This window comes from Falco rusticolus, chromosome 9, assembly GCF_015220075.1.
Source record: "Falco rusticolus isolate bFalRus1 chromosome 9, bFalRus1.pri, whole genome shotgun sequence".
NCBI classification, from domain to species: Eukaryota; Metazoa; Chordata; class Aves; order Falconiformes; family Falconidae; genus Falco; species Falco rusticolus.
This window is the reverse complement of record NC_051195.1, coordinates 24,123,844-24,146,704: the sequence shown is the minus strand read 5'-3', so window position 1 is coordinate 24,146,704 and position 22,861 is coordinate 24,123,844. Positions and strand designations below refer to the sequence as shown.

The 22,861-nt window shown below is 38.3% G+C and overlaps 1 protein-coding gene across 6 annotated transcripts in view; it reads left to right on the top strand.

Moving 5' to 3' along the window:
• FRMPD2 (FERM and PDZ domain containing 2) overlaps positions 1-22,861 on the top strand; it is a 77,218-nt gene that overhangs the window by 2,650 nt on the left and 51,707 nt on the right. For 5 of the 6 annotated variants that reach the window (XM_037400708.1, XM_037400711.1, XM_037400710.1 and 2 more), the window contains exons 2-9: positions 6,727-6,855; positions 10,098-10,255; positions 11,228-11,293; positions 12,509-12,694; positions 13,567-13,693; positions 15,478-15,609; positions 19,135-19,219; positions 22,450-22,600. In XM_037400708.1, coding sequence (XP_037256605.1) covers positions 6,732-6,855; positions 10,098-10,255; positions 11,228-11,293; positions 12,509-12,694; positions 13,567-13,693; positions 15,478-15,609; positions 19,135-19,219; positions 22,450-22,600 — 1,029 coding nt within the window. In that variant the 5' untranslated portion in view covers positions 6,727-6,731. The remainder of the gene's footprint in view (positions 1-6,726; positions 6,856-10,097; positions 10,256-11,227; positions 11,294-12,508; positions 12,695-13,566; positions 13,694-15,477; positions 15,610-19,134; positions 19,220-22,449; positions 22,601-22,861) is intronic. The other variant, XM_037400706.1, reaches the window with a different exon arrangement.

Genomic DNA, 22,861 nt, shown 5'->3' with positions numbered 1-22,861 from the left:
AATACAGTTTTTCTGTACTTCCCCTAATATTATCAGTAATAGTCATCAGTTTGATGATAGCAACAACATTCACTTAATTCAGTTTTAACTACATTTCAATATTTTTTGAGAATCAACTATTTGAGAATTTACTTAGGTTTTCAATTTCAATAGATGAATAGCGTCTATAAACCCAATACATTTAGTAGTTATTTCTTACTAAATACTTTCTATACTACAATTTGATAAGTTTCATCTGTTTTATGGAAGAGTACTGTTCTTCAAAAACAAAATATAGCCTGAAGTATTAAACCAGAACTGTCATCAACACAACAGATGCAGTCAGACCCTATCCAAAGCTTGCAGTTACAGACTGAAGTGATCATCTTCTTTCCTCTGTAGGCCATCGCATGTTACAGTTTTGTGGATTGCTATGAATCAGATGCAAAACAAAACAGGTTTAAGGTTCTCACTGACACCCAGTTTGGTTCCAGTTTCCAGTGCTTTTTCAGTATCTCCTAAGTACCTAGTCCTGATTATCTTGGAGACCAACACATCTCAAAATCTCCATACAGTATTCCAGATTAAAGGGTTTGGATTTTTTTTTAAAGAAGCAAACAACATGCAGCCTGGAGCAACAAAAGATTGTGATCCTCATGTGAAAATTGTTCATTTAAGAATATTTAAGTGTAGACACTCTTAAGTGGGGCAAAATTATTTCACTGATCTCAAACTCTCCATAGCGACCCAGAATCAGTTTAATATACATATGTACCATGCGATAAACTTGTGTCTCTATAAAAAGCAAGCCCTATCTTCCCATTTCAATTCAGAATTTATTTTGTACCTCAAATATTTAATCTGTACCTATAGTAGGATAATCTTAAATTTCAAAAAAATCTCTAGATTCACATTTATAATTATATAATATTTAAGTGCATAAAGGAGATCAGTTAAGTATCTTCCTGGAGATACCTCCTACACAATGCAGAGAGGTGATTCTGGCCCTGGTTCAGGTTCATACAAAACACGGTCCTTGCCACCACAACTCAGGAAAGTCAGAGGCAGTGAGACTGATGCTAGTGCATCCATTCCTTCTCCACCTGTGACTTCAGATATTGTTCTGCCTTCGTCATGTCACATCAATGTGCTGTTAGGCTTGGGAAAGACTGTAAATTCTGTAAATTTATTTTGGAATTATCAGTGATGATTTCAAAACTATAGCTCAATCCAAATGATAGTATTGGCCCTATTTTTAATCCCCCTGATTTTGTATTCAAGTTTGATTTACTGCACAGCAATGCCTGACATAGGCTGCAAGAACTTTTCTTAGGGTATTTAGAATACTTGATACTAAAAAAGCATTTGTAGATATTATTTATGTTTAAATTTACTTTTACTCTTCAGTGGATTTTCAGTCCCTTTTGATGAAGTTTCTGAACTCTTGTGTCAAAGATATAAAGACACAAATTCATCGCTCAGCTACTCTTAAATATAAGGCACTTCAAAGCAATGTTACTTTAAGTTATTAATCTTTGAGGGGTGGAACCACAGAGGAAAGTCAAGAGACAGAATAGACAGACTGATTTTATCTAAGCTGAAGTCCTCACCTGAGTGTGTTCAAAAATTACATTACTTGATATGGTAATTAACACATTGTCCAGCACCTCATATCAAGTGAAAGGATGCTGACTAAAAATGCATTTTTCTAGATGCTCTTCATTCTAAAAGATCTTTAAGAATTAGCAAGTCTGTCTTGCTCATCTGTCTGCTATGGACCCCTTTTCAGCCCTTAAAATCAGTCTGTTAGCCCTCCCACACCCTAGGAAAATGTCACTTCAAATTCCTATCTTTCCTGTCATTTGATCAGCTTAGATTTGAAAGCAGAATGCTAGATATCTTGCAAAATAGCACCTGAGGTCCTCTGGCTAAGTCTCTTCTTCCAAATAGTCCCCCTACCCACCCACCCACTTCATCTTCCTGCCACTGATACAAGAAGTTTTGCCTTTGACTATACTGAAGCAGGATTGTGTCCCCTTGGTTTTGGTCATTCATTTACAGGAGGTGCTTTTAGACTGTCAGGCAGCACCTGAGGCCTACATGGGACTGCTAGACATAAATCAGAAATTAGAGTACAACAGCTGAAAGAGCTAGAAGGCTAAAAAACCCACTGTATGCAGAGAAAATTGGCTAAAGACCATCTTTTTATAGACTTGTGTATAGTTTTATTGATGTGTCCTTCAGTGCAGCACTAGAAGAAATAACTGCTGGTCTCTAAAGTTGCCTTTGAAAGTGACCAATGCCGATTCAGATACTTCCACACAGTGTAGTGGTTAAATGAAGCAAAGTGAGTGTTAGCCAGCTTTTTCTTGTCTTCATGTGCTGTGGGTTTACACCAGCTTACACATACGTTATGAGTAGACAACGTTTTGTGTGTATAGTGGTGCAAATGGAAGAGGTGACGCTCCGAGCCCCCTCTCACTTGTCTATCAGTACAAGCCCATGCTCGTACTCTTTTAGTGTGGCTAGTGGCTGAGGTTAGCAACCTCTCAGATCCATCAGAAGACATAATTACGTGGCCTCTCTCTGACTTATTCATGTCAAAATCAATTAGTCACCTCTAGTAGAGGGGCTGTGATAAGCATTTATGTCCAAACCATAAAGAGGCAATACACCTTTCTCAGACACAATTGTTTACAAAATCTACATCTATTTACAGCCTTCAGCAATTTAAAAGCTAGTTAGGTTTCCAGCTTGGTATTTTGCAACATACAGATACAGTAATGAAGCAGAACTGGATGTTCAGTCAGAAGAAAGACCAGACCTCTGCAAGAACAGCTTCCAGGCAGTAAAAATTGAAAGGCATTTCTGGTTGACAGAAGCCTTTCCACTTCACAGAACGCTTGGTTCCTACCCAAGGTTAATCCTTTGTTGTTGTTTTTGTGTTTGTACACAAACTTCTGGCCAAAGTTCTCATTTCCAGTTGTTCTTCAGGATGCCCAAATGGGGCAAATCTGTTACTGCTTCAGACCAGAAACAAACTTGACCCCATTATTTCAAAATCTAAACATGATTTCTCCTTTCTCACCATCTTATTCACTGCTGTGTCCTATGATCTCCCCTTTAAATCTGTGTTTTTCATCATCATTTAGGTAATGAGTTAAGCCTTTCATGCTATAGAAACTGATTCTACGGCTGAACCAACTCCCCAGTAAACTCCCTCTGATAGGCTTGCATGAAAAGGGCTGTTATTTATTTAGGAGTCCAGATGACCTCTTTCTTTTGAGGACTCAATTCAGATGACCATGTTTGATAAGAGAAGGTCAGTTTCCCTACAAAAGTAATAGTTTTTAGCTCTTTTGTTGTATTTATACAGTCAACAAAGCAGCAAAATTAAAGATGAAGGTTGAAAAAAAACAAGTTTCTCCCTTCCATTTTACTAAATAAGGTTGTCAAACCTAATAAAGCGAAGTTGCACTTATGGTGACCCCGGCATATGAAATTACTAATGCATGATTGTTATTAAGAGTTAAATTCAGATACAAAGCTGTAATTCATTACCTTTTATAATAAATTTGGTTTCTTTCATTGACCATAATTTCAATGACTGTTTGGATAAAAGCTTGCACATATGATAAAAAATAATGTACCAAACCAGAATAAAATAATTTAGAAAGAAATGTGATAAATAGGTGGAGGTTTGTGGCAAAATGATGGGTTAGCTTCACCTCGGCATACCTTTCATATCTATGCAAGAGGAGTAGATTAAATTCTTCCAGGGGAAAATCTATTGACTTGAGACAGTCCACGTAATGAATGAATGTTTTTCAAAGATTAGAATGGGGAGGGGATATTTCAGGCTAATTTGCCTGTTTGGATGTCACTACCTTCTTCCACAGAAGTCATCAGAAGATTTGTATTTGACCTCAGAGCATGAATTGGCACTGAAAGCCCTTTGCTACTTTTTCCAGGCACAAAAACGTTAACCTCTATATCCTGGCCACACTCCAAAGTAGGTGATTACATTCTGCTGCTCTAATTTTTCCCTGCAGGCTCAACTAGACCTAGCATAATTTCCTGATGTGTAGTGTTACTGCAAATAATCAAGTCCCTTTTTGCAAGGTTATTGTTAACTTTTTCCTCCTTGCATCCCAATTTGTCTGCTTTCCCTTATCAGTTGTGGCTTGTTTGAAGGTCAGAATTGTTTTGGTTCTGGATCACAGATTTTATTGAATTGAGGGACTATAAATATGTGCACTGTTACAATGATAACAATATATTTATATCACTTCTACTCTCATATCATAGACATAGCACAGTCTGGCTATAAAAGGAAAGGAAATGTATTTTTTCTCCAAGCACTCACCCAGTTATATTTTTGTCAAATACCACATCATACTGGTCTTGAGAGCCAAGAGTCAAACACAGCCCAAAATTACAGGGTATTCTGAGTGTGTTTAAAGATCAGTTGCCAATTTGCTTGTAAGATAACATATCGCTTAACTCTACATTGCATTAAACCAATAATTTATTACACTTTAAAGAGGTTATGATTTCCATGGCCATTCAATCTAATAATTTTTGGGAAGGCATTTGCACATCATCATGTGCAGAATTAATTTAATTCATACTTAGTATTAATCTGAGACATTGTTTTTACTCTGAAAAAATATTCACTACAAAAGTTAACCAGCTCCGGTATAACTGCTGATTTCACTTTGGCTCTATAAAGCTGTAATGCCTACACTCTGGATAGTTGCATATTGAGTAACTTAAGCTAGTTAGAAATACCAGCACTGAAATCACTTGGTATAAGCACTTCTATCTAAAATAGAGGATGCCGGGCTCCTTTCCCCACAGCACTAAGTAGAGTCTGGTGGATTACCCATATGAGAAGCCATGCAGGTTCCAGCTCTGGGGAAGTGAATTGACTGCTTAGTCCCAGTACCACAGGGTTAAGTGAAATGCTACTGCAGTAATTTATTATTAAGAGAAATGGTGATGGCTTAGATTAAGAAGCTTTGTCTGTCTCTTCTAATTAAGGTTAGGTTCTTAAGGAGCTTTACTATCCTTTGAAGCTACAGAGACTAAAATTAGGACTCTGATTCTGTTTAAAATGTCACTAGGTTGGTCCATAATCCCACAGCAATTACAGCAAGGGATCATTCTTCCAATGTTGTGATTCCTTGTTTGGAAGCTAGTGTGCCAGGACAAGACCCCATGAACCAAAGTTTAAGTAGTCTATTAATCAGCAACAAGTTGTTCCTGTGGAACACTGTTTTGCTCTTGCAGTGACCCATTGAAGACTGCACAGTAAACAAGAAGCTGGCAAAGAAATCAGCTGTAAGACACAGTAAAGTCTATTGCAGGCAGAGAACAAATGTTAGCAGTAAGTCGGATGTGCAGAGGGTGAAGGAACAGGGGAAAGATCTGTTTTCAGCCTGTAAGTGACCTCACGTTACAGTGGTGTTTCTCATACATGACAATAGCATCCTAGGCTCTAGTGCCCTCACTTGGTGGTCTACAGACAATGTGAAAACCTCAATGCAATAGATGGATCACCTCCAATTTTTTTCATTCTGCCCCTATTTACACATCATACAATGAACCTATGATGCTCTCTGTTACAAGACAGTAACAGCAAAAACATAAGTTAAGTTTGAGTTTTTTTAGCAAATTTTCGGCTTGGATTCAGTTTTCCTTACAGATGTGTAGACCTAGAGCAGCTCTGCCTAGATTAGTAAATTGCAGAAATGTTAACACTGGTGACATGGAAAACCAAACCATTTATGAAGAAAAACCCCTTATTTGATAATACTTAACATGATAAAACATTTGGAGGAAAAGAAGCCTTGATACTTCAAGTCAGAAGTCCATTTCTAGTTGGCTGGGATTAGGAAAATACTCTTCTGATAAGTAAGAGATTAAATTATGACTTACTACAGGATGCCTTTCTCTAAGTGACCTGATGCTTCATTGCAGCCGAGACAAAACAGAGTGTGTGGACCAAGATTCTTCTGCAGTATGCCAGGTCTTACGTACCTGTCAGATGGGACAGTGTGCTGGGAGCACTAAATTGCTATTCAGCAGCTCACAGAGGGAATCATCTTTTAATTTGGTTTAGTGAAATAAAGCAAGTTTATATGTATATTGGTATGGATGAACTGCAAGTTCTGAGTCTCAGGTGTTGGACCAAGAAAATCTGTCATCAATGAATTCAGTAAGAGTCTACCAGCTTTTACTGAGCAATCTGCTGGGCAATGAATAAAACTCAGTTGCTCTGTTGGACTGTGTTTATAAACTTTTCATGTTACAGTGCATATGTTCTGCTTTGCCATTCTTTTTTTTTCTGAGATTATCTGTTATGATTTTATAGACAAGAACATCCAATTAAGCAGCAAAATAAATGTCCTACCATTCAGATAATCACTCACAAAGTCTGAACAGCACATATTCATGAAGGATCTCCCAAGTAAAAACTACTTGCCCCACAGAATCTTGTGATTGGTTTCAACTGATGAGTAAAAGGGCTCAAAAAGCTTACAGGAAGTCACTTAGTTCAGTCCCTTTACTCATTCTTACTCAGATTAAGATAGGGATGAATGATACTTACCTTTTGTGAACAAAGAAGTAGGGTGGTTCACAAAATATTTCTTGTCGTGAGAGAAGGGTATGGTTGTAACCAGTATGGTTTGCTTTGAGCAATTCAGTTTCTCTAGTGTGTCCAAAATCTGGTTTCTACTGCAGCAGGCATGAGCAGTTCCTGTGTGACACTGGCCGAGGTCCTGTGGGTAAAAGGAAGCCCCTTGGAGGAAGAAGAAGTATGGGCACTCTTGTACTTGGCCACAGTGCAGCTTCTGGAGGATCTTCACAAAGGTGAGGTGAAGAGTATCTTCTTATAGTTCTTACTGTTGGAAATTCATCCTTGAGTTACTTTAGTTCTTTTGAGGGTTTTGGCTTTTTAGGCAGGGGGTGGGGGTTTTGAGACAAAAAGCACTAATGACAATAGAAGCATATTGCTAATAAAAATGAGAAATCTTTCAGTGCTGCTGGGATTACATGTAGACTGCTCTGCCTACATAAGAGATCCCCAAGGTTTTGGTGGTTTTTGGTTTTTTTTCCAGATTACACATCAGATATTAATTCAGCTAAGTACAACTATACACAGTGGAGCAGGACAGAATAGTCCTTCCTAAAATCTGAATAAAACACAAACAGAAAGCACCATGCCAGCTAGGATCATGTCCTTCATGTACTGATAGAGTAGGACAGGCAAATCTGCATGGCTCATTTATCTAGTGAGAGGTTTTTATCTTTGATGATAATAATGTGACTTACAATGGCTAGGCAAGTAATCATGATGAATGCTTGTCAAGCAGGCCAGCTGTACAAGACAGCACACCTGAGCAACCTGTCACATTTTTAGAACTGTTTATGACAATGGACATTCCTTTTTTGGGGGGAGAATGAATGTGATGTGTTCTTACCTCATGAGCATGTAGAATCAAAATACAGAATACTGAAGTGCAACTTCTGCTATAGCTGGAGGAGTGGACTTTTATTACCAACTAGTTTTTAATGGACTAGAACACTTGACTAGCAGGTTGACTACCCTATCAGTTCTCTGTTATCTAGTGTAACAAGAGGCTAGAACACCCAGATCAGGCACCAGAAATGTGCAAAGGAGTGCAGCACAGAGATACCCACCTAGATAGATTCAGCTCAGGTCTATGGCAGCTTAATAACTCTGTGCCAGACACTAAGCTGACACTTACGTTTTCCTGATTTCTTGGTTTTATTTTGTTTTGTTTTGTTTTTTTTTTAAAAGGGAAAACACTTGTTTGATGTCTGTTGAATTGAGATAATCAGCCTATGTTCCCTGTGCTGCACAAGATAAATGTAGGGTATTATGATCAGAAGAAGAGTAAAACATGAGGAAGTAGGGATGTAGAACCAAGCTGGTCTGTAGGTCATATTCAAGGCTGCTCAAATGTCTTTAGAGAGCTCAAGTCCAGAAGGGATGCCAAGTTGGACTCATTCTGAAATTGAATCCCCAGTGCTCATTTCTTATAGGGCAGCAAAGGTGAACTGTCCCTCCATAGCATTGTCCCAGCTGACTAAGGCATACCTGGCTCCACATCCCAGCTACAGCTATACTGCTTCTGGAATCAGCCTCTTCTCAGGGCTAGTACTGCTGTGTTTGAGGTAATAAATCCTGCTAGACCTGGTGACGGTCAGCACCACTTGCTATAGCAGTATTTGCAATGTGTTTGGGCACTGACTGGTTAGGCAGCTATGCTCACTTGTTGGCTGGCCAACATTACAGAAGGCCAGGTGATCTTCGGGGCTAAAGTATAAACTGGCTATCTGTTTCTAAAATGGACAAATTTCCCAGCATGTGCTAGCTGTATTTGCACACAATACTAAAGAAAATGGGAAAGGAGCAAAAGAGAAAGCTAGGTGATGATTTTAAGACCTTTTATTTTCTAAAGAAGTAAACGCCACAACTGTTGCAAATACCAGTGTCCATAAGTCTTGAATCTCTAGGTCCTCTGGCTATACAAACCTCCTAGGTGTATATGAGTTCCCAGCTTAACAATTTACCCATTTTTACCATCCATTTTCCTGATGTAAAGGTAAACATGAATAAGATCTAAATAGCTAATTTTTAATATATAATTTTTAAATGCTAAAATACCGAAGCCTTTTGGGCATGTTTCTGAGCTGTTCTCCTATGGAGATCTGAATGGTCTCTGTTCTCACAGTCTAGACTGAAGAGAAGGGTTAAACAGCCAACTTTGTTTTGTTTTGTTACCTATATTTCCAGGAACCCTATATCTAAATATTGTCATAGATACTGCAGCTTTTCCCCTTTCTAAAGTAAACAGATTGATCTTATATGCTTTTAATCGTGTTTTTTAAACAAATATTTTAATGAAATCACTTGGATGTCTTTGGTCAAATGCACTCAACATATGTATGCAAGTGCAGAGTGTTTGCAGAAGACTTTACATCCTAATGTTTCTACTCCTGCTTCAGACCGCTGGGACTGACCTCAGTGGATCTCTTCAGTGATATTTTTTAAGAGTACTCAGCCCTTTTACAAGAAGAACCCAGCCCATTACTGAGACACCTTCAAATAGTTTTTTCTCAGGGTCTTATCAAGTTTAGGAGCCTACATTTACCATTTGACAATACTTGAAATATCCCCTCTTTTAACAGAACTGACAGAAGTACTGAATGTGAATAATGCTAAAATATCATGGCTTTTCACGTTACTGGTAGAATCTAGACTAACTTTTAGTTTGGGTAGTTTTCGTATGTGCATTCTGGTAAAAAAAATCCCAAAGTTCAGGTTAGTTGGAAATGATGTTTCCTCTTAAAGGAAAGCTTAGCAGGTTATAGCAATGGGACTTGGGAAGTGTTGGGAAGCCTCTGTTGACTAACATGGTGTAGTCATCAAATCCGGGCTTTGCATCAGTTTCTTCATCTGTACAGTAGAAAGAAAAAGATACTGACTCCTGACACTGACTTTCTGTCAAAGTAACTTGGCTTTGGTAGATACAATACACTTAAAGAGAGGTTACTACAATGCAGAGCGGACTCACTACTATAAGCAGCACACAGAACAAAAAAAATATCACCAAAGAGAAGAGATTTGTACCATAGCCTTGCAACTTAATGGAAGCTAACTTAAGGTCTTTTGCAAATGCCAGCTTCAAAGTATTCATGCTTTATTGGAAGGAGTGTTCTACTCTTCAGATATTCTTTTGTGCTTTGCACAAGACGATCTACCAAAAATGTCAAGTTGTCCAGAATTTGCACATGGGATGTAATTCTTCCTTTCCTTGAACTTCAGAAATCCATTGAAATCAATATATTGTTTATATGTGTGAAACAATGTGAGAGGGAAATAAAGTCTTTAACCACCACTGAACTCCAGCTGACAAAACCAGCTAGGCATAAATGAAAATGATTCCACTGACTTCTAGGTACATCTCCAGTAAACTTCAGTGATGGGTTTGGCTAGGCAGTTGAGACATCAGCAATATGACTTCCTGAGCACAGTGAATTCAACACTAAGAACCCCATTCATTATTTTCTTCAAAATTTTTCAGACCCTGCCATCTGTGTGATTTGTCCATGGTCAGTACTACTGTCTGCTGAAGGAAATTTGTCCTTCCAAAACAATGCATCTCAGATGGAAGCTGTCCCTTTCAGTGCACCAGAACTGCTCCACAGACAAAGTAAAACCCAGCGTATTGGACTAACAAAGGTGAGGTGTATTACAAAACAAATCTTGACAGTACCTCATGAAGACAAGCTTGTGGGTTTTCATGCAGCATACCAAGTACCTACTGTCAAACTCCATTTCTAATAACACTAAATAAATTAGACTAGAGTTAGAAAGATTTACGTGTGTCTTGCAGCTTGCCATCAGATTAGCATGCATGTCAACACCAAAATCAATTTTGAACAGCAGTCCTCAAGGTCTGCAGAAATGTATTATTTTTAAAGGCTCACAGAAACCAAGAATATTTCTATGAACCTGACGTTTGACCAGATACGGTAATTCCAATCCCAGAAGCAGTAAGACTGTGGTATCTATAGAACCAGAGAGTGGAAGCACTCCCAGGAAGTCAGAAATATGTTCAGGTTTGATAACAATTTACTTTTCTTCTACCTGCCAAATGAACGTCTCTGGCACGACAGTAAGATAAAACACTCAGGTACCTAAAAGTTTTAACTACCATTAGGACCACAGAAGTGTATACTTCCCTCAGGCAGAACACAGTATTTTCAGACTCCCACATTACCTAGATGCTATGCAGAAACATGAAGCTTAGGAATAGACTGCCCTTACTCCAGTAATCTTCTTTCTAAACAGAACTGCTAGTCAGTCCCACAGGTAGGAGAGAGCTTTAATCACCAGCGGGAGAGCTTTAAAATTAAGAAAGGAGTTCAAATTTCTTTTCCTACTCATGGCATCATTGGATAGAGGGCAGCCTGGCTCAGCCCCTCATGCTGAACAATACTCCTTGTATGCTATCTAGTCCACAAGCCAAGAGTCACAATTGTACTTTTATATATGTTTATATATGTTTCCCTTAGTCTAGTTTAAAAAAATAATATTTGTTTGGCTTCTGCCATTTTGTGATCAAGGACACAGACAGCTAGTCCCTCTAATACACGGCTTTTCTGTATTTAATGTTGACTTCATAAAGGGTTTCCTTTTCTGTTTTGACAGATGTTGGTGTATTCCTTGGGAATGACCCTCTATTGGTCAGCAGACTACCAAGTTCCTCCAAACCAGGCCAGTAACACATTTTTGTTTTCTTTCATTCTGTCTTATATTAGTAGGTTCAAAGATTGAGAAGCATGATCTGAAGTCTCGGTAAGAGCAACTTTATGTTTTGAACCACTAGAAATAATTGGAAAGATTATGTCAAGGTCCAGACTTCACCAAAAATACAAGTTCATCCAAATCAGGAATTTAGTTAGGCCTCACCTTTCCTTTCCTTTTTTTTTTTTTTTCCTTCAAAAACCAGAATTCCTCCCATTAAGATGAAATGTACCTTGCTTTTGAAGATTATTTATTGCAAGACTGTAATAAGGAACAGGCTGCCCATTGAAGTCGTTGAGTAACTATCCCTGGAGGTATTTTTTTAAGACATAGATATGACACTTAGGGGCATAGTTTAGTGGTGGACATAGCAGTGTTAGGTTTATAGATGGACTCAATGATCTTAAAGGTCTTTTCCAGCCTAAATGTTTCTATGATTCTAAGGCAGGAAGGGCTAAAAGAAAAACACTGTGTTGGCATGACTGTGGTCCTGTGCACATTTATGTGCTTTTTCAAAGAATGAGATGCTGGAATAAAACTAAATAACAGTCCTTATTTCTAAGCAAATTCTACCAGCATCTCTGCTAGTTGAAATTTTGTATTTCTTCCTTACCCAGAATCCTTTGAAAGATTTGTATCTTTGCACACAATTTACTTCATTTCTACATCCATGCCTTTGACTGCATGTTTTTTATTTAGAGAGCACAAGCTTTTACTAGATTTAACCTCCCTTTCATGATTACACATGATCTAAGAGAAAAGGCTTTACAAGCTAAATTACTAAAATTTAAGTATCTGGTCTCTATGGCAACAGTTTTGGCTGGCATAACTCCTCAACTTTTTGAAGCTAATGTTGCCACAGGTCTTACAGACATGAATCTTTAAGATTCACAGTCTAAATAGCAAAGTTGTGGAGCAGACTGAGCTGTTGTCTGTCACCAAATAGCTCCTATACAGGCTGATGACCCTCCTTGTAGAAGCTAGTTCCCTTCAAGGCTATCCTGGATCCCATTAGAGGCTCCATTCAGTGCTGTTATGCTGCCTGTTTGGAATCTTCCCAAAATCTAAAGGAATTCAGCAAGCATTTTGCACCCAGGGTGAAAGACAAAAATTCCTGGTCCCAGTTCAAACAGGGTTTCAGACCACTGAGAGATGTCATTTAACTATATCTCCATTTTGACTCAGTCCCTCCAGCTGAGTGACCAACTACACACGCTCTTGCTGACACTATGTGAAGATCTGCCACATAAAAGACTTTCTCCTGAATCAATTCTGGAAGCATGTGAGGCACATCAGAAGGAATCTGTTTCCTTACCTGCAAATGTCTATATAAAGAAAATGGTCCAGTTTGCTGTGGGAAGTGTCAGTGAGGTAGGTACTACTCTCATACTCTAATCATCAACTTTTCTTTGGTGAGAGAGATGAATAGCAACATAGGATGCAAGTGAGCAATTGCCTGATATTAATGCTTGTATGAATTAAGTGAGATTTGGTTCTAGGCTTCTAAGTAGGAAATTGAGTGGGCAGGTGTACAAGCAAATGAGGCAATGAAGTAATCTCTCACACCACTCTTACACCCCTGGATAATATACAAATGATACAAATCCAGCTTTTGCACTTACAGTGTCTTCATTTCTTTGGTTACTACTGACACAATCATAACCTTTACAGAAACTTCATATTGGCCAAAGGAATGGACTTTACATAGGGAAAAGGTTCCCCATTGTTGCTCTGGTTTCAGATTTTCTTTGTGAAATTCAAAGAAGTCACATTTACATCATATTGAGAGTTTCATTCATCGTCCTTAAGCAGAACTGACCATTTTCTACACTATCAAGCCTGACTATGTCAAGTCTTTAATGAGTGAGCACCTGAGTCTTTTTCAGGATTTGAAATATCAACAAGCATTTTTTTATTGACAAGCTGAATGAAACTGGAGGAAAGCACACTGCAAATATATTTTTCTGTTTTCAACCAGTATTCATTAACATTCTGAGATGACCTTTTCCCTTGCACTCTCTATTTCCTCCTGTAACAGAGGGTGTCCTCTCTTAAATACAGCTAGCATGACAGCATGAAGCCAGAAAAACCCAGTCCTGCTTTGTGTTAAACTGAGGAGATGACATTGCTTATACCAATCAAATCAGCAGCCCCTGGAAGACAGAGGGCAAGGATCACTTTAGTATGAGAGTCTGAAGTCCACATATCATATGACATTGACTTGCAGGACTACTGTCTTCTAGGTGGAGCAGGTAGTCACCGAAGACAGCACAACCTCTCAGCTTAACAGAAGTCATGTCATAAGGAAAAGACTGCACGAGAAAATACCGGACACCTCACCACTGTTTTCCCAGATGAATTTTCACCAAGGTAAAGAAACACTTATAATCTGAACTGTGTAATAAGGATACAGCCAGCCTTTTCAGAGTCTTTCCCAAGCTCGGTGAATTGTTTAATTTCATGCTGTAGTGATTACATGTAGTGTTGGACAGGATATTTATTGCTTTACATATAAATGATATCATAATGGAAAGACTCTGAGGCAAGTCAGCAAGGCTTCTGTTCCTTATTTCCACAAAGGATAGTAGTCTGAGGGCTGTGAAGCAGTGATAACAAATCAGCTTGCACAGATTAGACTCTGAAGGCCCTTTGCATAAAACTTGTGCATATAAAACAAACCTACTTTTAAACTGCTTTGTATTTCGTATACTCCCATGCATTTTTGAAGGTAACAAGTGGGATTCTATGAAGGAATTCTGTTGCCGTTAAGGAATATATATTCATCCTTCCTATTTGATCACTCAAACAAAGATTTGTGGCTTCCTTTTCATTTTAGTTTCGTTTTTGTATTCAGAAGACATTTTATAAATCCACACATGGATTGTTGGAGTGATTTCAAGACATAAGACCAAATCCTGCTCATACAAATAAACTAGAATATACAATTTTCACATTTCATTTGACTAAGATCAAGATTTTACTATCCCTCAGAGTAATTAACTGTAACTAAATGTGGACTTCAGGTCGGAGAGTTCTTTTTCTTAGTCTCTATATTGTACTGTTCACTTCAACAGAAATCTCTGATTTTGGGGCAAGTGAAAAGTTGGCTCAAGCTATCCAGACTTTTTTTTGGATATGCTCAACATCAGGTATATGAACAGTCCAATTCCTGTTCAGCAGATCACATATAAGTTCCATTAACTTCCATTAAAGCATTCATGCTTTAATGCCTGTGAAACATTTCTATTAGGTATTATTGGTCATAAGAAAAGGGGATTCCTTTGAAAACAGCTAGACAAACCACCCCTCAAATCATATTGGCTCACTCACTTACTCAGAAACTGAGCTTATAGATACACACTTGCATAAACTGATGAAAACTCTGCTGCTGCCAAAAGGGATGGTCCCATCTTCAGCCCTCTATTAGCCACAAATTCCTGCCATTTCCCTTCTACTGCTTCTAGTGACTATGCATCTGGGGGTGATCTCTGTGTTTTCTAGGGGTTCAGGTCACATGGCTTACATTTGCTGAAGGACTTCTATGAATCAGGATGTCACTTACATTGAAAATGTGAGCCACACTTTTCAAGGCAGAATTAATTTTTTTTTTAAATTAAAAATTATTATCTTCTGAGATTCTGGAAAAGGATAAGAGACAATGCAACCGAAGTAAAGTTAGGCTGCAACAGAAATATGTAGTTCCTAATGATTTAGGATGATCCCTTAACGGAATTTATGCAGCCGACTCTGGTAGTGGATTGTGTCTGGGCACTGTCTGTTCTGTGCACAGAAAGAATACTTTATAGCTGAAGGTTTTGGGCCTCAGAATATACAGGAGTAAAACCTTGCAGGTTATCTGCACTTTGAAACTTGTCAGTTAAATATGTAGAATAGAATTAATATATTAGATTTGTTTTATTTGGAATGGTTGAGGAGAACTATGAGAACTATATTGGGTCAAAACAAGATTATGAAATAACAGAATGAAGTTATCAAGCTTTCCTCAGTCCCTAAGGAACTAAGTCAGGGTTAGAAGACAGATAGACATGGACTATATAAAAATTAGTAAAGCCAAATGTTATTCACATTATCATGCAAATACAGTGATTTATAATTAAAGTATGTGATTCACCATATTTCCTTTCTGTTTCTAGACAAAGGGTCCAGATTAATGAATTATAGTCGGTCAACAGAAGATTACAGACAACTCTCTGTGGACTACAGTGATTCTAATAGTATTTCTGAAAGTACATCTTTGATACTGTCTAACCGAGGACACAGGAGAGGTAAGATTTTCCTGAAATATTATATTTATGAATTATGTACTCATCTCTTTTGTCCCTTGAAATGTGAGACTACCCATGTATGGTCAGGTGATAGGTACTTCCATGCACTTGTAGTTACATGACTAGGGACATATATTTGTGCTAAGCTGCAGAGAAAAAGGATCCTTTTATACTGGATCCCTTTTTACTTGTGTCCTACTGTAAAGCTATATATTCCCCCGTTACCGTGCAGCACCATCACTTCTTTCTTGCTTTATGCCCCCTTTACCACGTGAAGCTGTCCAGCAGATCACAGAGAAAGCCTGACAGCATGTTTCTGGAACATGGGGTCTTGAAACAGATGAGAAACAGTGGAGCTATGCCACAAATGCATACGATGGGCAATGTCAATATGGCAGCACTGAGATCAGTTGAATCTATGAATAATACCTAAGACTTGAATAGTGGGCATTAAAGTTTCTTCAAGCCCATTCAAAAACAGAGGGACAAATTCTGAAATCTAGAGGAAAAAAAACAATCAATCAACCATTTGTTTTCTCTTAATTTTTGTCCTAAAACCATTGTGTATTTCCAGCTCAGTGTGTTATTTTTTGTTGTGCTAACTACTAGGTTGCAATGCTGCTCTTTTGATTTACTTTGTCCAGAGATATCAGAGATGGAATTTTAGCTCCACTTTCAATACTTTCATGGCAGGAATAGTATGAAAGAAACTGTTCGGGAGATAATCCATTCAGTGAAAAACCAGCGGTCGACATCTGTCAGGGTCCTTCCCAAGCCACTTAAATCACAGTGTAGTGGGATACTATGAAGCAAAGAAGGGAATTCAGCAGGAAGGGAAATATTGCTGTGCCTGTGTATCTTCATGTTTAAATTGGAATCTGAGCTAGGGACATCTAGACAGGCCATTCACACTGTCCAAGAGCAAAAAGTTCTTGTTTCCAGATGTCATCAGTGTCTCCTAAAAAAACAAGCTTACCATTCCAGCTCCCCCTGTCAGACTCCTGCCCATTCCTATTCTCCATTCCAGTTACCCACCCTCCCATCTTCTTTCAACCTTTTTTCCCACCCTTCCTGGGGGAGCTTCTCCTAAGCTTTCAGATTCAGAGGTGGAAGTTTACTTCTGTACTTTGGAGTTTACTTCCTCCCTCTATGAGCCTCCATGAGAAATGGAGAATTATGTCATCCTGTGGCATGGACTCACATGTGCTCTGTAAACATCTGTGTGTTTCTTTATCCCAGAAATTTCCTCCCTAAGGCAATAACTGTAGTGTTCACTACATCAGTTATGATGCAACAGTGTATGGACACCAACTGGTTAATTCATTGATGCCACAAGTAACACTGCTGAGTAGTCCTTGCTTTTTCTCACTGTGGAGCATTCATTTGGGTTTATGATACCCAGCTGCTGATTCTCATGAAATTTGTAGGTACATATTACCCAAACTCTTCCAAATTTGAAAGGTTTAAAATGTACTAGGCAAAATAAAAGGCATAGAGCATGATCTCAAGGGATGATTTCCCTAGAAAAGATGGCAAAAAAACTGGGTCACCACTGTGTTATCACAAGTCTGCCAGGAGATAATTCACAGAGGGAAAGCAAATACATCCTGGGAAAAAACCAAACATGTAATAGCCTCTCAGCCGCAAGCTCTCAGCCCCAAGGATGAGGAAGGTGAGGCTACTCAGATAACTGCTGTTGATATTCTCCTCCTGAAAGGCTCTTTTCTAAAGCTCCAGAATTGCAATCAATACCAGCAGCAATAAAAACCAGAGATTGCAGCTGCTCCCTATGCGACACATATGTGTCAGTCACATACCTAATTGGCACATAGTGACGGTAAACCCATAAGCCTGTTAAGTCCTTTTTTTAAAAAAAATTGGTCATAAACTTGACAAAGGCTCATTCCAGTGAATCTGTGTGTGTCTCAGTCTCCACTGAGACATTGGTAGCTGTTTGTACTCAAAATTTTGTAAAACTCTAAAAATACAGGAGAAAACACAGAATGTGAGAGCTTGTTCACTGCAGACATTTTTTCATGAGATAATGTATTAGAAAAATGCATTCTTCTCTGAAAAGAAATATTACCATCTAGTAGAGCACCATTATTAAAGGAGATCAATATCTCTATCCAGACTGTACTTTAGAAGCTTATTTAACATATAATAATTTAATAATCTACTGTATCAACTTCTTTGAGGGCCACATGTTACTTAAACATCATGAAGGTGTTGGATTTGTGATCAAAACATGGTAGTCTGGCCACTGAAACTAGCCAACTTGTCCCACTGCCATAACAGCTGAGACAAAACCTAAGGGGAATTTTATATGCTTTTCAAGATGTATTTATACAATTATGTGAAACCTATAGGGTAAGCAGAGAATTTTGCAAAGCTTTCTCATTAAAAAGCATGTAGCTTTAGAACGCAAGACTGAATCTTAACTTTGGTAACTATCCCTGAGTATTTGGCTTATCTCAAATCTCACATTTTGTCACTACCATTTGCAGCTTGAAAAAACATGTTTATGCATATTTTAGCAACGTGACCATAGATTTTCTAGTTTTTAAAATTGCAGTTGGTGGTTGGTACACTAGACTTCAATGTCATGTTTTCATGTTGGAATTCAGAGTGAAGTCTCAGGGTGTAGTTCATTGATATTTTATCCAGAGAAAAAGCTGACCTAAATGATTGCTTCTACATAGCTTATCTTATCATCTTTATCATTCTGCCCAAGTAAGAGTTTAATATGCAATTCTACAAACAAGATCAATGAAAATGTCCAGGTGAAGAAAAATCTAACCTTTCCAACCTTCCCTAAAGGATTTAAAACATCTCTGCTGCGAGAAGAAATGTTCATGGAACTACCACTTGCATAACCCTTTCTCTTTGTCCCTATGCATTTCAGCCTTCATGTATTTGGATAAAGCAATGTGTATCCTTTCTGTAGCAGCAGAGATGACTGAAAGTGAAAAATTATACAAATCTTATTTGCTAATGACTCACAAACGATCCTATATTCCCACCAGATTTTTACAATGTAGAAACATTCACAATATATTTAATGAAGTAAATAACCAGTGAAATATTTACAAACCGTGTTCATTTCAATGATTTTATATCCTACTTGGATTAAGCCAGAGAAGTTTCATGGTTCCCCCCACCCCCCACCTCCATATTTCCCCACCTGGGAATAGAACAAATACTAGTTAATTTCTGAAGAGCAGAAGTTCTTTCAGAAGTTTCCCCCATACGTGTGGAGATAACAACCATTGTACCTACACAACTATTCTCCAAATTACATGCACATGAAAGGTTACGAAGAGGAAGTAACAATAACTATAGAACTGGGAATACTGCTGGTGTAATACTCAGTTAGCCTTATCAAACAGCCATTTGTCATGCCCAAGCAAGGACACAGGAGAGGAAGTAGCCAGTCTGTTTCCTCCTCATTGTAATTGTTCTAAGACATGATGCTGAGTGCTGCTACCATTCCTTTGGTTCTGAAATTTCCTTTATTCATTTCAGGGAGAGTTCCACAGACACACAGGTCATGGGACCCCACCCTTCGGGGGTCAAGGACGCAAAGTAGCTACAAGCTCTTCATAAACAGGTAATCAAAATGCATATTCCTCAAAGATGGAAGCTGCTTTATTATCAAGTGAATCAGACAACTAGGGTGGCAATGCCGTCATCAGAAAATGCCTGGATCACTATCTGAACATGTTTCGATAATAGATACTGATTATCTAGAATTAAAGTGCACCTCCAGTTTGGCTCCAAGAGAAACAGTCCAAATGCTCTAGTGAAATGGAGCTTTGGCCCTGAGCAATCCATGCAAACAAGCACACTGAAATTTTCTACCTTTACCTTTATCACTGTGTCTTGCCAGATGTCACTGGCCTCCCAGAACAGCTGCCCCTAGCCTGTCTCTGTCAGAAACAGACAGGTAAGCATCAATAGCTCACTGTGACTGAAACAATTGGGAGGCAGCTCTACAGAGAGCATGGAAGGGGAAAACCTGTTGACAAGGTATGAACAGCCATTGCTTTCCCTGGCAAGGCATTCTGCAGAGCCCATATTTGCCTACATTCAGATTTTGGATCAGGCCTTGCAGTCACATTAGGAGAGGTATGACGTGTTCTGGAGTGGTTATGACAGACTATGTATATGATCCATCATTTTCAGTGGACTATTTGCATTTCCATCTCAGTTCTTAGATTGACTTGTCTCATTTGTGTCAGCCATATGCAGCCTTGCACCGCCACTTTATTGAAGAGGTAACCCAGGGACGCAAGCAGTAAAGACCTCTGCTTCCTCTGCTTGGTCATGAGGATTAGCCTCATTTCAGCCATGGCATGTACAGCAGCCCTGTAGACATAGACAAAGAAAGCTTTAAATTGTACAACTGATACTAACTCCTTTTCAAAAGCTCGGGAAACACCGCTGCTGCCAAAAAAGAGTTTTCCAGACTGGGTATTAGCATAGTGCAGTTGTGATCATGCCTGTTTCCAAATGAAGAAGAGATGTAAGTACTGTTAGCCTCTAGGCACCACAAAGACCAGAATCCCATAGTTAAGAACCGTGTAATCCCTACAGATATCCCATTTAAATTGAGTTCTTGACCCAGTTAAACAGGAGCTTCTTCTTTTAACCATGACATGAGTAATTCAGGCCTAGAGGAAATGCTCTATTTAGATAACTCCCAATTAAACGTACCCCAAGTAAACAGTTTGAACTTCCTGATAAATCAGTCATGATAATCTGAGTGATGTGAGATACGCCAGTATACATCTAAACCCGCAATATGAAAGAACTACAGGCAGGTTGCAGGATAGTGGCAGAGCTTGTGTGAAGAAAGAAATCTCTGTCTACCTAACTACCCACACATACATATATGCATATACAGACAACTATGTGTGCATCACACACCTGGCAATGATACCAGTAATGCCAATATACCAATAACACCAATACCAATGATAGCACAAGATTTATTTGCTAAGTATTTTAGAGCAATTGCCATCCTCTGACTAACAACCTGGGTATCACCTTGATATCCTTGATCTAAAATCATGCTGCCAATAAAATGTTCCTTCCTGCTGAAAGATTAACTTTTCTCCAAATTTCCAGCAAGCCATATCCCATAGAACTTCAGGGACTGTAAACCCATTTTTTGGTTGTAATAATCTGCAATTGAATTTTTACGAAGGTCACCATCCTATTATATATATATAAGTACCATGACAACAGTGGAATTGAAATAACTAGTTTAGAAACCACCAATTTGCCATATAGGAGGACAACCAACACAACACTTAGCAACGGATTTACCATCTATAAAGCTTACTAATATCATCACGCTCACTTCAGTAAGCAGTCCAACTGACAGAACTTACATCTCATAAAGTTAAACTTTTAAGTGTAGGCAGGGATAGGGCCTATATATAAAGAAGACAGCTGTCAAGTCTGGCATCTTTCAACTCACAGGACTAATAACAGGAAGTATATTCCACACGAAAAGAAAGTCTTCTTAACACAGTATCTTACATTTTGAGCTAATACTATCTTTATACCCACAAAAGTAACTTCAGGTCATTTTTAGGCATATTTCTTAGTTAAATGTTGATGTTTATGAGGTTGCACCGATATCTTTATAGACAGGGGAATGTATACTAGGATAGAATAGAATAGAACAGAACAGAATAGTTCAGTTGGAAGAGACACGCAACAATCATCTAGTCCAACTACCTCACTACTTCAGAGCCGACCAAGTTAAAGCATGTTATTACGTCCAAACACCCCTCAAACACTGACAGGCTTGGGGCTTCAGCCACCTCTCTGGGAAGTCTATTGCAGGCCACCCTCTCAGTAAAGAAATAATTCCTAATACCAAGTCTGAACCTCCCCTGACGCAGCTCTGAAGCGTTCCCACATGTTCTGTCACTGGATATCAGGGAGAAGAGATCAGCAACTACTCCAGCAACTTTGTTTAAAACCTTTTGAAACTCACTGAATAGTTAGTTCCCTGAAGCAACTCTGCAACATGCAAAAGAAAATGATAAAACTTTGGGACAACAAAAAAACCCTCTGTGTGACTGGCATTTGTTTTTATGTAATTAACAAAAACCCACCTCAACAAAACTTTTCCTTCTATATCACATAATCATTCTTTTCTCATTCATAAGGGTATATATTTTATTTTAAGTTTATTCTAAGCATATGTGTGTCTTCTCATGTGGAAAAGACCATTACTTTATGGGTTAAAAGTATAGTATAAAGACAGCTTTCTAATCTTTCACACATCTTGCCCTTAATTAAATTGAAAATTCACTCGGTTCCCAAAGACATTAATTTATTCTAATGAATTAGTATTCAAATAATTTAGTTCCCATTCCTGGAAAATTCTGAATAATGTAACCACGTATGTTACAGTTTTCTGAAGCTTTTTTGCTTCAAAAAATAAGAAATGAGGAATTGACTTCATCCTGTAGAATTCCCAGAAAGGCATGGGGCTAAATTTTTTGCCTGTTGACTTCACCAGACTTAAACCAGCCAGATCTGGCTCACCAAATAATAACAATTTAAAAAAAAAAAAAAAAAAAAGAAAGACTGTTATTGAATTAAAGCAGAGTAGATTTATTTATGAAGGGCATCAGTAATATTATCCCTGTTAATTTACTTTTCTTTTTCTGTAAAGAAACATTTCACAACTTATAACTGACATTGTCCTGGATTTCATAATATTCTGCCAGTCAATGTACCCTAAGATCTTTGTTCTCAAGTCAGTGCTGTTTTGATTGCATGCTACATATGTTGTTCACTATAGCATTTCCTTTGAAGGTCAGTCAGCGCTGTAGAAGAAATCCCTGGTGGAACTCAGAAGAACAGCAGACAGAACCTGCTAAGTTTAGGTTCCACTTTCTCTGTGTCTACAAAGGACTACACAGCAGCTGCTGCATCACAGAAATGTTTGTTTCACAGGAAGGAAAAGGTGACTAATGGAAAACATATAGGCTGATTTCAAAATGTAGATGTCATTAAAGAGAAGCCTCTCTCATCCAGTTGTCATTCACCAGTGAAATGCATATTAGCTACTGAGTCACGTCATTAGATGAGTATTCTGAACTGACAGACTCCAACTTGGACGCGATTCCGTTGTGGTAACTCAGAACTAGAGGCAGTGAAAGCTCTTGTCCATAAAGACTAAGCAAAAGCTTATAATCCAACCCTCTCTGACCTACATGTCTGATTT